Source organism: Lathyrus oleraceus, chromosome 7 (assembly GCF_024323335.1).
Source record: "Lathyrus oleraceus cultivar Zhongwan6 chromosome 7, CAAS_Psat_ZW6_1.0, whole genome shotgun sequence".
In the NCBI taxonomy this organism is placed as follows: Eukaryota; Viridiplantae; Streptophyta; class Magnoliopsida; order Fabales; family Fabaceae; genus Lathyrus; species Lathyrus oleraceus.
In genome coordinates, this window is record NC_066585.1 from 536,551,857 (window position 1) to 536,567,178 (window position 15,322).

The 15,322-nt window shown below is 39.2% G+C and overlaps 1 protein-coding gene across 1 annotated transcript; it reads left to right on the forward strand.

Annotated features, from left to right (window-relative positions):
* The first annotated feature begins 1,523 nt into the window (after positions 1 to 1,523).
* Positions 1,524 to 2,938, forward strand: LOC127107735 (putative F-box protein At3g16210). Its single transcript, XM_051045061.1, has one exon. The coding sequence runs from the start codon at positions 1,673 to 1,675 to the stop codon at positions 2,906 to 2,908; it is 1,236 nt and encodes a 411-aa protein (XP_050901018.1). The 5' UTR covers positions 1,524 to 1,672; the 3' UTR covers positions 2,909 to 2,938.
* Positions 2,939 to 15,322: the final 12,384 nt, after the last annotated feature.

Here is a 15,322-nt window from a genome sequence, read left to right on the forward strand (position 1 = left end):
AAGAGCAGCCAATGGTCATGATTTGATGTTTGTTTTGCTTGCATCTCAAGCCAAAAATGAATGGTGAATACTTTCTTCAATTTGCACATGTGGGAAATAATGAACTCTTGGCCATTATTCCTTTGCATAATTGAGCCAAATGATATCATTTTGAGATGCCTTGAACATGAGGAGCATTTTTAAAAAAGAATGAACCAAATTGGAGCATTGTATCAAAAGTTATGCCATTTTGAATTTCCATGCACACCTTGTGATCAAATGACCATAACTCCTCAACCATTCATCATATGGACATGAATTAGGACTTTTTGAAAAGGGGAGACAAATATCTACAACTTTCATGTTGACCAAACATCCATTTGAAACTTCTTTGACATTGACAAGTCAAGTTGAAAGTGGACCAAAAACTTGCCAAATTTGGAAACTTTGAATTATAGGTAATTTTCCATTTTTAGTAACTTTTTTCCATGACCTTTGAATCTTCAAGATGGATGTTTAAAATGATGAATATGCCTCATTTGAACATGATTAAGGTGTCTCAACTTATTTCCCCACCTCATAGCCCTCAGTTGACTGCACAGTTGACTTTTTGGTCCTCAGATGACCTTGAAATGTCTTGATTAATTTGGGTCTTTATCACTTGGTGAAATTGCTTCAGAATGAAACCTAGCTCATGTAAGCTCTTTATAATAACCATGTGATCCTCATCCCAAGAAAATACCTCATCTCTTGCACAAAGGATCTTCTTGAAGCTCTTGACCTGGTGATTGCTTAAGCTACAAACAACAGATGTTAGTGACATATTTTTGTGCTTTTGATTCGTAAACAAAATGAGAAAAACAATGATATACAATTCAAGCATGCTTGGTGATCTCAAACCACTCACAAGGAGATCCCTACCCAAAGGAAAAGGGAGCCAAGATGCTTAATGATCCTTGAGGCTATGCAATGCAATATTATGATGCCATGAGGGATCTTAGGGACAAAATTGGGTCTTACAGTAGATAATAAATTAAAAGCAAGTGGTAACTATATAAATTAATAAAAGAAAAGTGGTAGGTACAAAGTTTATATATAATTTAATAAAAGGAAAATGATAGGTATATATATATATATATATATATATATATATATATATATATATATATATATATATATATATATATAACTTTGTATCTTCTATTTTCCTTTTATTAAATTATATATAAACTTTCTATCTACCACTTTCCTTTTATTAATTTATATAAACTTTATACTTACCACTTGCTTTTAATTTTTATATATAAATTAATAAAAAGAAAGTGGTAGCTACAAAATAATATATATATATATATATATATATATATATATATATATATATATATATATATATATATATATATATATATATATATATATATATATATATATATATAAAGTTTATATAAAAAGAAAGTAGTAGGTATAAAGTTTATATATAAGTTAATAAAAGGAAAGTGGTAGGTACAAAATTTATATATAAGTTAAAAAAGAAAAGTGGTAGGTACAAAATTTATATATAAATGGTCTTCTCTTCACCATATCATATTGGTTTCCTCTAATAATATAAATTTTGCAACGCTTTCTTTTCATTGTTGTTGAATTTAAGCTATATTTGATTGGTGTTTATCTTCACCACAAGACCACAGTCTGAATGCAATCGATGGATCTCCCAAAAAAGGAGGTTAGCAATTATATTCCTAATGATATTTCTTTTGATATTCTTTCTAAATTGCCTATGAAATCTTTGAAGCGATTTAGTTGTGTATGTAAATTTTGGAGTAATTTATTTGAAGAACCCCAATTTATGGATATTTACCGCACAAGTTTATTTGTATCTAATTATGATGATCATCATAATTCTTGCTTTCTTTTTAAGAAAACTCCTGAATTGGGTGAAAATCAAAACGAGGATAATATAGTTTTACTTTCGGGTGAAACATTTGAAAATAAAGTCAAATTAGATTGGCCACCTCCATTTGAAGTATATCGAGGAAGGATTTATATTATTGGTTCAATTGTTAATGGAATGCTTTGTCTTTGTCGAGGCAATGGAAGAGGCGATCATATTTGTATTAACCAAGAAGTAATATTGTGGAATCCATTTATTGAGGATTTTAAAGTCATTCCTTCAGGATCTTTTAAACATACAATTCTAAAAGCATTTCCTCCCGACACTATTTTTGAAGATCTATCTAAAATAACTACCTTTGTAAATATTTATGGGTTTGGTTATGATCCAATTGCAGATGACTACAAATTGATTCGAAATTTTTGTTTCATCGATAATAAGAAGTATGAGCTTGACCCAAATGATTGTATACATGATGAGACCTTATGGCAGATATATAGTCTAAAAAGTAACTCTTGGAGAGATATTCAAGTTAAAATGCCAAATCATATTTTGAATTCCGGATGGGAACAAAATGGTAATGCAATTTACTTTCAAGGGATGTGTCATTGGTGGGGCTATAAAGATTATTATGGAGAACATGTGTTAGTATCATTTAACTTGAGAAATGAGGTATTTATTACAACACACTCCAACCCCAATTATCACAGACTTGGTAAACACATGTTGGTATTAAAAGATTCTATTGCTATGATCGAATATGATGAATCTTATAATTTGTTCATATCAGTTTTGGGTGAGATTGGTGTGGCGGAATCATGGACAAGACTTTTTAGAATTGGACCCCTCCGTTGTTCTATAAATCCTATTGGGGTTGGAATAAATGGTGATATATTCTTAAATAGATATGGAAAAATTGAAAAGTTTAATTTAAATACAAATTTGATTGAAGAGATTGGTGTTACAGGAAGAATTAAAAAATGTCAAATGGTTATTTGTAATAATAGTATTTTTCCTATTGGAGGAATACATGGTTAATTGTTTTTCTAAACTTAATATTTTTTTTAAAGATTTAAGAGTATGGTTATTAATAATTTGTAAAATTTCATGTATTAGGTAGAAAAAGTGTTTCAATATATTTCAAAGTTAAGATTAAAGTATATCATATGAGTTTACTTAATGAATTTTATATTAATAAAGTCGGTTAATTTTAATGTGTTTTATCTTATCATCCAGAAAAAGATTATGTGTCATAGTTAATGAATTTCGTATTAATAAAAATGAGATTAATTTTGAACTCCCCCTTAAGCTCCTTTGAGCTTACACATTAAATATCTTATTAAATATCTTATTGTATATGTTAGTTACTCATTTTCTAGATTATTGAATCCTAATCTTTTAACAATCCCCTTAAATAAACCCCCCAATTACTTTGATTGTTACTATCCAATGATAAGACATGAATATATTAGTTTTGTAGTGCCACCGTTATCTCTAATTTGTGACCAACTAGAATATCTAGTTCAAAATCTTCACCTATTCTACTTTAATTTTATAAGGAAAATAGCAAATTTAATTTGGGTTTGTCCAAACAATAAAATACAGTAAAAATAGATATAATATAACTAACATAATAGTAATAATTCAATTGAAAAATATCAATAGTGGATGGGTATTACAAAAATCAGATACTCATCTACGATTCAATGGTGATTTAGTTACTCATGATCAATAGAAAATAAAAATTAATTAATAAAAAAATTAAATATAGGCTTAAATATGTTACGAGTCCCTATAGATATTTCATTATTCAATTTTAGTTCCTAAAAAAATTATTTTAAACAATAGTCCCAAAGTTTTTCGTCTCTAAATTTAGTCTCTTACGGTTAATGACTCTAACGGAAGTTGATGTGGATTGACACGTAGGATAACTTGATCACACGTGACTAAGATGAGTTTGAATTAGACGGAAAATTATTTTTCAAAAGATTTTGTTTTGTATTATCCTGTAAAACACATTAACCTAAAATTCTTTTTCTTCCCCAATTTCTTTCTTCTTCTTCCCCATTATCGTCATTCTTCTTCCGCATAAATCTGTAAATCAAGCATTCGAATTAAAACTCAGGCGTTCTAATCTTCTTCGAGGGAACATGATGTTAGAGATGTTGTTGGTCCACTCATAAATGGTGAAAGGAGTATGTTTTTTTAAAGGATTCTGGCTCTTTAACTACTTCACATGATTATGATAGTGATTTTGGTGGGGAGAGAATGTTTTTTCCTTATGGGTGGTTAAATCCACTTTTTCTTTGTGGCAAAAAGGTGTCGTTCTAGGAAAAGGTTCTTTTGAATGCACAAAGTTTTTGCTTTGTAATAGATGAAGAAAACAAAAACAGTTAAAGTAGTTTTGCAGTTAGTTACATTTTCCATTCAGTTTGTTATGCTTTCTGTTATGCAGTTAGTTACAATCTATTCCAACTATATAATTATTGTAATCCCCATTCAATGTATAACAGAATACAATTCTGCTCTTTATCTTCTTCCTCTTCAATTTAAGCATTTCTTACTATTCTGTCAATGGCTTCCATGACAGAAGCATTTCTTACTGTTCTCTCAATGGCTTCCATGACAGAAGCATAATATGGTATCATCGTCTTCGATCCTCTTTCCACACTTCCGCACCGTTCACTTTAAGCTTCTACTTGTGCGATCCTTCTTTTGATTTCAGCATGCCTCAGCGTATTGATCCTACCGCAAATCGAATCACAAATTGTGATGCTGATTCGGTTTACTATGTTCATCCTAGCGAAGGTCCCAATTCTGTTAGTATTCAACCTCAATTGAATGGTTCGAATTACATCTCGTGGTCAAGATCCATGGAAAGAGCTCTTGGAGCTAAGAACAAGCTTGCGTTCATCAACGGATCCATTCGCGTTCCAAGTATCACCGATCTTAATCGATATGCATGGGAACAATGCAATTGTCCTGTTCATTCATGGATTCTCAATTCTGTAAGTCCTGCTATCGCACATACCATTATTTTCTTGGAAAATGCTCTTGACGTTTGGATTGATCTCAAAGAAAGATTTGCTAAAACTGATAGAATTCGCGTGTCTAATTTGCATGCTGAGATTAACAATCTCAAACAAGGAAACAAATCCGTTCTTGATTATTTCACTGAACTTCGTGGTTTATGGGAAGAATTGAATTCTCATAGACCAATCCCTAGCTGTACTTGTGCTCAACAATGCAGATGTGACGCTATGCGTAGTGCTCGAGAATTTCGTCTTGAAGATCAAATTATACAATTCTTAACAGGATTGAATGAAAAAATTTCTGTTATCAAAACTCAGGTTTTGTTACTAGATCCTCTACCATCAATCAACAAAGTATATTCTATGGTTGTTCAAGAAGAGAGTAACAATATTTTTGTGGTGAGTCAACCTAATTCTAATTCAGCTATTGATGAAGCAAATGGGCTTGTTAATGCATATGATTCAAGGAAGTTTGTTGGTAAATCTTCCAAGTCTTATTGTGGAGCATCTAACAATAAGAAAAATGGTAGAGTATGCACTTTTTGTCACAAGACTGGCCATACAATTGATGTGTGTTATCGCAAACATGGATTTCCTCCCAATTTTACCAAAAAGCAAACATCATCAAATGCTTCTAATGCTGCTGATACACACAATATGATGAACACTGGAACAGAAGGTTCTCTCAATAATCCAAGTGCCAGCATCACTCAAGAACAGTATTCTCAATTGATTGGTTTGTTACAACAAACAAATTTGTTGCCTTCCAACCCTACCCCAAATCCAAGTGCCAACCATATTCCCACTCATTTTAGTCATACACCAAATGAGAATTCAGGTAAACTTTTTGTTTCTACAGTTTCATGCTCCACTTACATCCAACCCGATTTTTGGAATTTAGATTCTGGTGCCAATGATCATGTTTGCTCTCACTTAAATTGTTTAGTTGTTACCACAAAATCCAGCCTATCAGTGTTTGTCTACCTAATGGATATGTTGTTATAGCTAAACATGCAGGAACAATCCAATTTTCCCCTCACTTGCAGATTAATAATGTGTTATACACACCTGATTTTTCCTTAAACCTTGTGTCTGTTTCCAAACTCTGTCAGTCCACTAATTGCAAATTCATTTTTTCTGCTAATGATTGTTTTATTCAGGATGTGAAAACGAAGAAGATGATTGGTTCGGCTAATCAAGTGGAAGGGTTGTACAGACTCAGAACAGATCTGGATTCCATTCCTGCAGAAACCAGTATTTCAAGTATTTCTTCATCCAAACCTCATGTAGAAACCTCAATTCCCAATAATTGTAAAATGATCCCTAAACAAGCTTTGTGGCATTTTAGATTGGGCCATTTATCACATGATAGACTTTCCAAAATGGCTCAAATGTATCCTGATATTTTCAATGACAGTAAAGTTATCTGTGATGTGTGTCACTATGCTAGACATAAGAAACTACCTTACACTTTGAGTCATTCTAAAGCTTCTCAAAATTTTGAATTGTTGCATTTTGATATCCGGGGTCCTATCTCCACAAATTCTATCCATCATCACAAATATTTTTTGACAGCAGTTGATGATCACAGTAGATTTACTTGGATCATACTGCTTAAAAACAAATCTGAAGTTTCTGCACATGTTCAACAATTTGTTGCTCTCATAGAAAATCAGTTCCATACATGTCCTAAGTTCATCAGGTCTGACAATGGACCTGAATTTCTCTTAACTCAATTCTATGCCTCAAAGGGCATTATCCATCAAAGATCATGTGTTGAGTCCCCTCAACAAAATGCAAGAGTTGAAAGGAAGCATCAACATTTGCTTAATGTAGGTGTAACACCTCAAAAATTTACCCCCCTCATTCATGCATTCATTTTTAGGTCATTTAACATTTCATATTGCATTTCATCATGTCAATCAGAATCAGATCCAAGAAACTTGAATATCATCCAAGACACTTTGTGGGTTCTATCTGGGTGATTAGTCAACACAAGGGAATGACTTGAGTTACTTCCAACACGTTCAAATGGGGTCTATTCATCGTGCAAAACGCTAATCTTGAAGGAGCAAAAAGTAGAGCCTGAGCTGTCATGCTCGCTAGGCGAGCAGCATGGTTCGCTTAGCGAACTTGAACTGTCATGCTCGCTAGGCGAGCAGATCCTTCGCTAGGCGAAGCTCACGCGTTTTAAAATATAACAGAAAAATCTTGGACTTGGACCTCTCTCATTTGAGCCCACAAAGCCACGAAATTAGGCTATATATTCTAGACTCCCATCTCCCAAAGAAAAGACCTAGAGAATTAAAAAAACCCTAGACAGAGAGAAGAGCTAACTGATTCAGAGCAACCTCCGGACACTGAAGGGAATTCATCTGCACAGAACCAATTCCATCTCATACAAACCCTAAGATTGTTCTGCAAACCCCAAGGGTGTAATTCAATTTCACTCGATCTCTCCATTCAGGTTTGCCCTATCCCCATTATTTTACGCCTTCAATTTGAAATCCCTAAATGTATGAGGCATTATGAGAAGAGTGGATATCGTTAGGTTTTGCGTGTGGGTTTAAATATGCATGAATGAATATAGCAATGCCTTGAATGTTTGATCACTTAATTACTGAAATCGGACTGTTATCCATGAAGAACCCAAAGCCCGCAGGCGTTCGCTAGCACCGTCGCTAGGCGAGCCTGCAGCGAAGCTTCGCTAAGCTTTCCCTAGGCGATGCAGCAACGATCGCGACAGCAATTGTTTTTTCTGTTTGCTCTAATCTGTTTTGTGTTCATCGTGGCATTGCTTTCTCCTGATTCCATCCTGTTACTCTAACCTGTTTGTTGAGTTTTTGTGAGGGCTCACATGACTCTTGAAGAGATAGCTTGCTTGGTATTCCAATTTATTTGTGGGATACCACTTGGAGATTTATTCCGATTACCTGTGTTGACTTGCTTTCTTTGATGGTGCCAGCTTGAGAGATCTCCGGGTTTCTTGTCTCTTTAGTTGCTTTTACTTCGGATCTTTATCCGTGTGGTACTTTTACATCTTTCCCGCATTTTACCGTTTTCCTAGCTGGAAGACCTCAATAGGAGGCAATGTTTTCTTTTGTTTGTTTACTTTTGTGCCTAAAAGACCTCCATGAGGAGGCAATTGACGGATAAAAGGGATTAGCAGTCAATCCCCCGTTATTCAGTGTGTCGTTCTTTATGCTCGCACTACGTGCCGATGCTTCAGAACAAAAGCCCAAGATCTTTTGTCCAGTCGGTCAGTGGAGAGGGTTCCACCTTTCTGAATCCCCACTTTTTGTCATGAGCTCACCCTGTCCAGGGTTAAGAGCTATGAGGTCTTATCCTCATTACCCGTTTGATCTGTTCACCCTGACGTTCAATGTCAGTGGTTAAGAGCCCATTTGATTACCTTTCCATGGCTTGTTTGTCGAGGTTGATATGACCCCTCTTGACTAAAGCCCTACCCATGTATGTTTGAGCCCCTTGTTGGCATGTTTACTTTATGCATGTTTGTTTCGTATGGTGTGGTCGTCTCCCTATAGGATTGCTAGGCTCCGTACAGTCTCTTGTTTGCATGTCAATTAAGGTAGCACGGTTCCTTTTCTGCATGAGCACTCCTAAAACACAAACAAACTCATTGATTTTTCTTCTCCTAAGAACACATTTACTCCTTCTACTACAGGCGAGTGAGTCTTCAAAGGTCGAGCAATCGGTAGATTGCGTAGTAACGTCGTTCGTCCAAAACCAAACCCGTAGGTAGCCGAACTACGGTTTGCTCTGATTCTCATTCCAGATGAGGTACGTAGGCATAAGACGCGACGTCTTAGCGAGCACACATCTCTTTAACCCATAGGTTAGCCGAGCTACGAAGACTCTGATTCTCATATTCAGATGAGATACATATGCAGTGGATGCGACATCCGTGCGAGTCATTTTCTTTTGACCCTCTCTTAGTAAATAGTACGTTAGATAAACCCACAACCTTTAGACAAGAACAACAAAAGTGGATCCCGTAGAGTACTACGGATGCGTAGGGGTGCTAATACCTTCCCTTCGCATAACCGGCTCCCGAACCCGAGATTTGGTTGCGAGACCTTATCTTTTCCTTTCCTTTTTCCAGGTTTACTTCGAGCGTTTCCTTTCCCTCCTTTGTGATAAATAACGCGCGGTGGCGACTCTCCTGCCATTTCTTCTTCGCTGGTTGTTTTTTCGCACACTATATTTTTTAGGCTGCGACAGCTGGCGACTCTGCTGGGGACTTATTTTCCCTAGTGGGCCTTTCTTAGCGTTTGTTTGTTTATTGTCTATTGTATGTTATTTATTTATTACTTTGCATATTTATCTGCTTGCATTGCATCCTATGTGTGCTTTACTGTTTCATGCATACTGTGTTGGCTGTGTTTCTGTTTTGCTGTTGGATGGGAGTCACAAGAGGTAAAAGGCCCAATACACAGGCTATGAGTGAAATTTAGGATACCTAGGAATAGAGTGATTCATGGGAAGCGAGTGGTATGGCGCCACTTAGCGGAACATGGTATCACGAGCAGTTCAGATTCTGATAGGGTATTATCGTTGCATACACCTGGTATACATATGATGATATTCTTGAAAGGATTGTTTATCCTGCGTTTCTCTTGACCTTACCCTGACCTAGATTACACCCGTGAGTGGGGCGAGAATGAATCATTTACAGGTACTGAAGGTGACTTATCCTGTTGGTGACTTTTGTTCGGTTCTTGTTGGTGACCGTTGGTTCAGAGTATGAGTTCTAAGTTGACACTTGTGTTCTATGGTTCCCGGTTCTGAATTCATGCTGAAGTTCTGATCTTGCGCCTTGTGATACACAACCAACCCGTCATTATTTCATCATTTTTGCATCATAGCATGTTTATTTTCAAAAAAAATAATGCATAAAAAAAGAAAAAAAGTTAACCCGCATATGCATATCATTTTTTAGGTTTATTCAGGAGTCTGTTCACACCGAGAGATGGCTGCCATTCTAGAGTTGAAGAGGAAGACTTGCACCTACAGCTTTTACCGTGAGCCATTGACATCTTTGAAAGAATTGGGTAATCTCGTGACCGACCGTAATCAGAAGGTTTTTGATGATCAATATGGGGATATCTTGACATTGTTGAAGATGGTGGTTGATCCGGTACCTCTGCAGACTCTCTTACAGTTCTATGATCCGGAGCTTCGTTGCTTTACTTTCCAGGACTACCAACTAGCTCCCACTCTTGAAGAGTATTCCATCCTTATGAATGTTCAAATCAAAAATTGAGTACCTTTCCTGGATGTGCCGAAGGAGGTGGATTTCAAAGTCGTCGCTAAGGCTCTTTATTTGAGCATCAAGGAAGTGAGCGATAATTGGAAACCAAGCGGTGATGTTGTGGGCTTATCCTTGAATTTCTTGGTAAGGATGGCTAAGGGAGAAGCAAAGAAAGGAAATTGGGTAGCTTTCAACACTCAGTTGGCTGTCATGATCTATGGAGTTGTTCTGTTCCCTAGTATGCCTAGTTTCGTGGACCTGGCAGCAATCATTATTTTCATTGGAGGAAACCCGGTGCCTACCTTGTTAGTTGACACCTATTATGCGATACACAGCAGGCATGGTAAGTGTGCTGCTATCAGGTGTTGTCTCCCGTTGCTACTCAAGTGGTTCTTGTCTTTTTTACCAACCAGTGGACCGTTTATGGATACTCAGAATACTCATAAGAGAACTCAGAGGATCATGTCGCTCACGTCTTATGATATCAAGTGGCAAGCTTATAGGATCAATGTGCGCAACGTCATTATGAGTTGTGGAGAGTTTCGCAATGTTCCACTCATAGGAACTAGGGGTTGCATCAACTACAACCCAGTTTTTTCCCTCCGTCAATTGGGTTTTGTCATGAATGAAAGGCCGCAAGATGTCGAGATAGCTGAAAATGTGTACTTTGAGAAGCGGAGCGATCCGGAAAGATTGGAGCAAGTGGGAAAAGCTTGGGAGAATATTGGTATAAAAGATGGATCTGTTTTAGGGAGGAAGTTTGCAATTGCTATGCCTGCTTACACTGAGTGGGTCAAGGAAAGAGTTGGAACTTTGTTGCTACCCTATGACCGGACGGAACCATTACAGGAGCAACCGCCTTTGATCCTTTCTGAGAGTGTGCCTGCTGAGTATTACAAACGAGCCTTAATGGAGAATCGCCAGTTGAAAGAAAATGGATAAGAGATCCAAATGAAGCTTTACCAAGCAAAAGCTGACAGGCTGAATTTGGCTCATAAACTCAAAGGAGCGCAAAGTGAAAGTTCTAGAAACAAAAAGAGGTCCTACGATGAGATGGAAACAATGTTGGATGAAGAACACCATGAACGCTTGAGATTACAAAAAGCGGAAGCCAATTACAAAAAGAAGATACGAGACTTGGAAAGACAGCTTAAGGACAAAGATACTCAGTTGAAGAAAGAGGTAGATCTGAGGCATGCAGCAGAGAGCCAGCTCAGAGGAAGTGACATCCGTGCATCTCATTTCCTAGAGGAAGTTGTTGAACTCAGGGTGCAACTGAAAGAGAAGCTCACCCCTCTACCTGAGTGTTCAGAGTGTGACCGATTGATGGATCAATGCCAGTATTTGAAGACTCTCGTTCCTAAAGGACGACTTCCCTAGTTCGTCTTGTTGTTTATTTTGCGAATCACCTCCAGGATTGTTGGATGGGATTCCTTATGACCTGAATCTTTGCTTGAACCATGTTTGTGTGAATCTTATTTCTTATATCTACGGAGGAGATTATTGATGTTTCGCTTTTGCTTGCCGTCCAGCGTATGTTGCTCCTTTGTTGTTTATGTTCCGCTTACGGGTGCAGGTTGCCATTTTTCAAAGGTGGACGAGACTCTTGAATACCTAAGAAATGATAAAACATAGCATACGCATCATACGCATCATACACATATCATTCTTGCATCATTACAGGTAATCTTGAAGAGGATTTCTCATTCTTGGTCCCATTTCAGGCAGGATTGTTGAGTATCGTCCGCACCGTTACACAACAAGGCAGAATCAACAGAAGATCATGGGTCAAGTTCAAGCAGAGCTCGCCGAGATGAAGATCCGCATGACCCAATTCATGGATGTGGTTCAAGGGGTGGCTCAGGGACAGCAAGAGCTCAGGAAGATGATGCAGAGGAATCCCGCCACTACTCAACCGGAGATGGTAACTGATCCTCCAGCTGGAGAGGTTAACGGACCCAATGGACCGGGGCCTATCCCGATCCTACATGTCAACCTAGATCAACAACCCATTCATGATGGTCAGGACGATCAGTTCCCCCTGCTTCAGGAGGACTTTGGTATGGGTCATGGTATGGACCCTATGTTTCGGAGACTGGAAGAGAGGTTGAAGGTGGTGGAAGGACAGAATTCTCTGGGGGTCGATGTTGCTGACTTGGGGCTGGTCCCAGGCGTGAGGGTGCCACCGAAATTCAAGGTTCCGATATTTGACAAATACAGTGGCAACTCTTGCCCCAAGACTCATGTGCAAGCTTATTTCCGTAAAATGGTTGCATACTCTGACGATGAAAAGTTGCTTATATACTTTTTCCAGGATAGCCTAGCCGGGGCATCCCTGGAATGGTATATGAGGCTGGACAGAGCCCGCATCCGCTGCTGGAGGGATTTGGTTGAGGCTTTCGTGAAGCAGTATCAGTATAATGCAGACATGGCTCCGGACAGAACTCAACTTCAGAATCTGTCTCTTAAAAGCAATGAGTGCTTCAGGGAATACGCTCAACGCTGGGGGGAGACAGCTTTCCGTGTTCAACCTCCTATGTTGGAGAAGGAAATGGCTAACATGTTCATGAACACTCTGCCCGGGCCTTACTTAGAGCGCTTGGTGGGTTGCAATGCCTCCAACTTTGCTGATGTGGTCTCTACCGGTGAAAGGGTGGAGAACTATTTGAAGACTTGTAAGATCCAGAGTGGAGTTGGATCTTCATCAGGGGTGAAGAAGTCGTTCATTCAGGGATAGAAGAGGAGAGAAGGGGATGCAAATGCCATATCTTCTTATCAGAACAGGGGTGACCGGAGGAATAACTTTCAAAACTATCATCAACAACCGTATGTTGCGGCTGTGACCATTCCGGCTGTAGCACCGCTACAACAACAACAACCACAACGTCAGCAAATTCAGTACCAACAACAACAACCGGGTAACAAACCCGCCTATCAACAAAGGCAAAGGACGATGGACCGGCGTTTCGACACTCTTCCAATGTCGTACGCTCAGTTGCTTTCTAGTCTTCAACAACTACAACTTGTGCAGTTACGCACTCTGGCTCCTCCTGTCGGTAGGCTTCCGGTGGGTTACGACGCCAACGCTAGGTGTAGCTTCCATTCTGGGGCACCTGGCCACAATATTGAGAACTGCAAAGCTTTTAAGCACGTAGTTCAGGACCTCATAGATTCAAAGGCCATCGACCTCGCACCGGCTCCTAATGTCGTCAACAATCCCATGCCCCAGCATGGTGGTGCAAATGTTAATATGATGGAAGGGGAAGCCAGATTCGTCAGAGATGTGCTGAAGTTGAAGACTCCGCTGTTGGAGATCAAAGACTGTTTGCTGAAGGTCGATGTTTTCCCCGATTGTGGGAAGGGTTGTGAGGATTGTGCTACTCAGAGTGGAGGTTGTTTGAAGTTGCACCAAGGTATCCAGGCCTTGCTCGACGAAGGTACCCTCCAGGTTGAAGATTTGTCTGTCCAAGAGTCTGCGGAAGGGGTTGAGGAAAAGGTGTTTGAAGATGCTACTGATGAATTCGCAGATGTTGTTCCTACTGATTCTGTAACCCATGATGATGTATTTAATTTTTCCAATGTTGTTGCTGATATCCCAAACAATGTGGTTGATTCCGATGTAATTGAATTTGATTCCGATGTTTCGGATGTTTATGTTTCAATAAATGAGATTTCAGAGTATGACTATGATGTTGCTACTATCACCATTTTATACCCAACTAATCAGATCAATGTACCAGAAGCACAACCGGTGCCACCAGCGCGACCATCCACTAGGACTATCACAACCCCTGGTCCTTTACCTTTCACCGGTGAAAGGGCCATTCCTTGGCATTATGGGGGGAGGGTGTACATGCACGATCATGGGGTGGAACGACCATTGAAAGCAGAAGAGGTGCAGAATCAGAAGTCTGAATCTGAGGTGGAAACGAAAGATCCCGCAGTGGACAATATTGGTGGAATCGGGCGATTCACCAGGAGTGGTAGCCTGTTCTCACCACCCGCTACCCAAGCTGATAATGTTGATGCCGCGGCGAAGGCCAAAGGCAAGCAAGTTGTGAATGAGGGTACCTTTGTACCACAGGAGGGTTCTGAGCCCACTTTTGCGAAGGATGTGGACGAGCTTTTGAGAATTATAAAGAGAAGTGACTACAAGATAGTCGATCAGTTGATTTAGACTCCGTCCAAGATATCCATTCTCTCACTCCTACTGTGTTCAGAGGCGCACAGGGAGGCACTGCTGAAAGTCCTAAATGCTGCATATGTGCCTCAGGAGATCTCGGTGAACCAACTGGAAGGAATCGTTACAAATGTTCATGCAAGCAACGGGTTGGGTTTTACTGATTCTGACTTAACACCAGTTGGACGCAACCATAACAAGGCTTTGCACATCTTGATGGAATGCAAAGACACCGTGTTATCTCATGTTCTGGTGGATACATGTTCCTCTCTCAATGTGCTACCCAAGAGAGCCCTGTCAAGGTTAGATGTAGAAGGTTTGATCTTGAAGCCTTCAGATCTTATTGTGAGAGCCTTTGATGGTTCTAAGAGGTCGGTGTTCAGAGAGGTAGAATTGCCAATTCTGATTGGATCACAAACCTTCAACACTGTCTTCTATGTGATGGATATCAGTCCCTCGTACAGTTGCCTGTTGGGTCGTCCCTGGATCCACAATGCTGGGGCAGTCTCTTCAACTTTACATCAGAAGATTAAGTTCCCGGTCAATGGAAGGATTATCACCGTCTGTGGTGAGGAGGATATTTTGGTCAGTAACCTGTCTACATTCAAGTATGTAGAGGTAGAAGGTGAATTTCATGAGACCTTACGTCAGGCCTTTGAGGCAATTCAGATCAAGGACGCAGCTCCGGTGGAAGAAGTTAAAGCAGGTGCCTCTTTGTCGTCCTTTAAGCAGGCACAAGCCTTGGTAGATTCAGGTGTTGCTCCCGGCTGGGGACGTCCGGTGGATTTACCAATGAAAGAAGACAGGTTCGGGATTGGGTATCAGCCAGCTCTGACTTCTACAACTTTAACACTTCAGACTCTTCAGGGGCCGATTACTTTCCTCCAGCGCTGGCGTCATCCAGTATGGCCAGATCTCTGCGGTCAACGATGAAGATAGAGATAGTGATTGCAACATTGACAACTGGG

Excerpts from the sequence above, each read along its gene's own strand:
- LOC127107735 (XM_051045061.1), top strand. The coding sequence starts at position 1,673 with ATGCAATCGATGGATCTCCCAAAAAAGGAGGTTAGCAATTATATTCCT.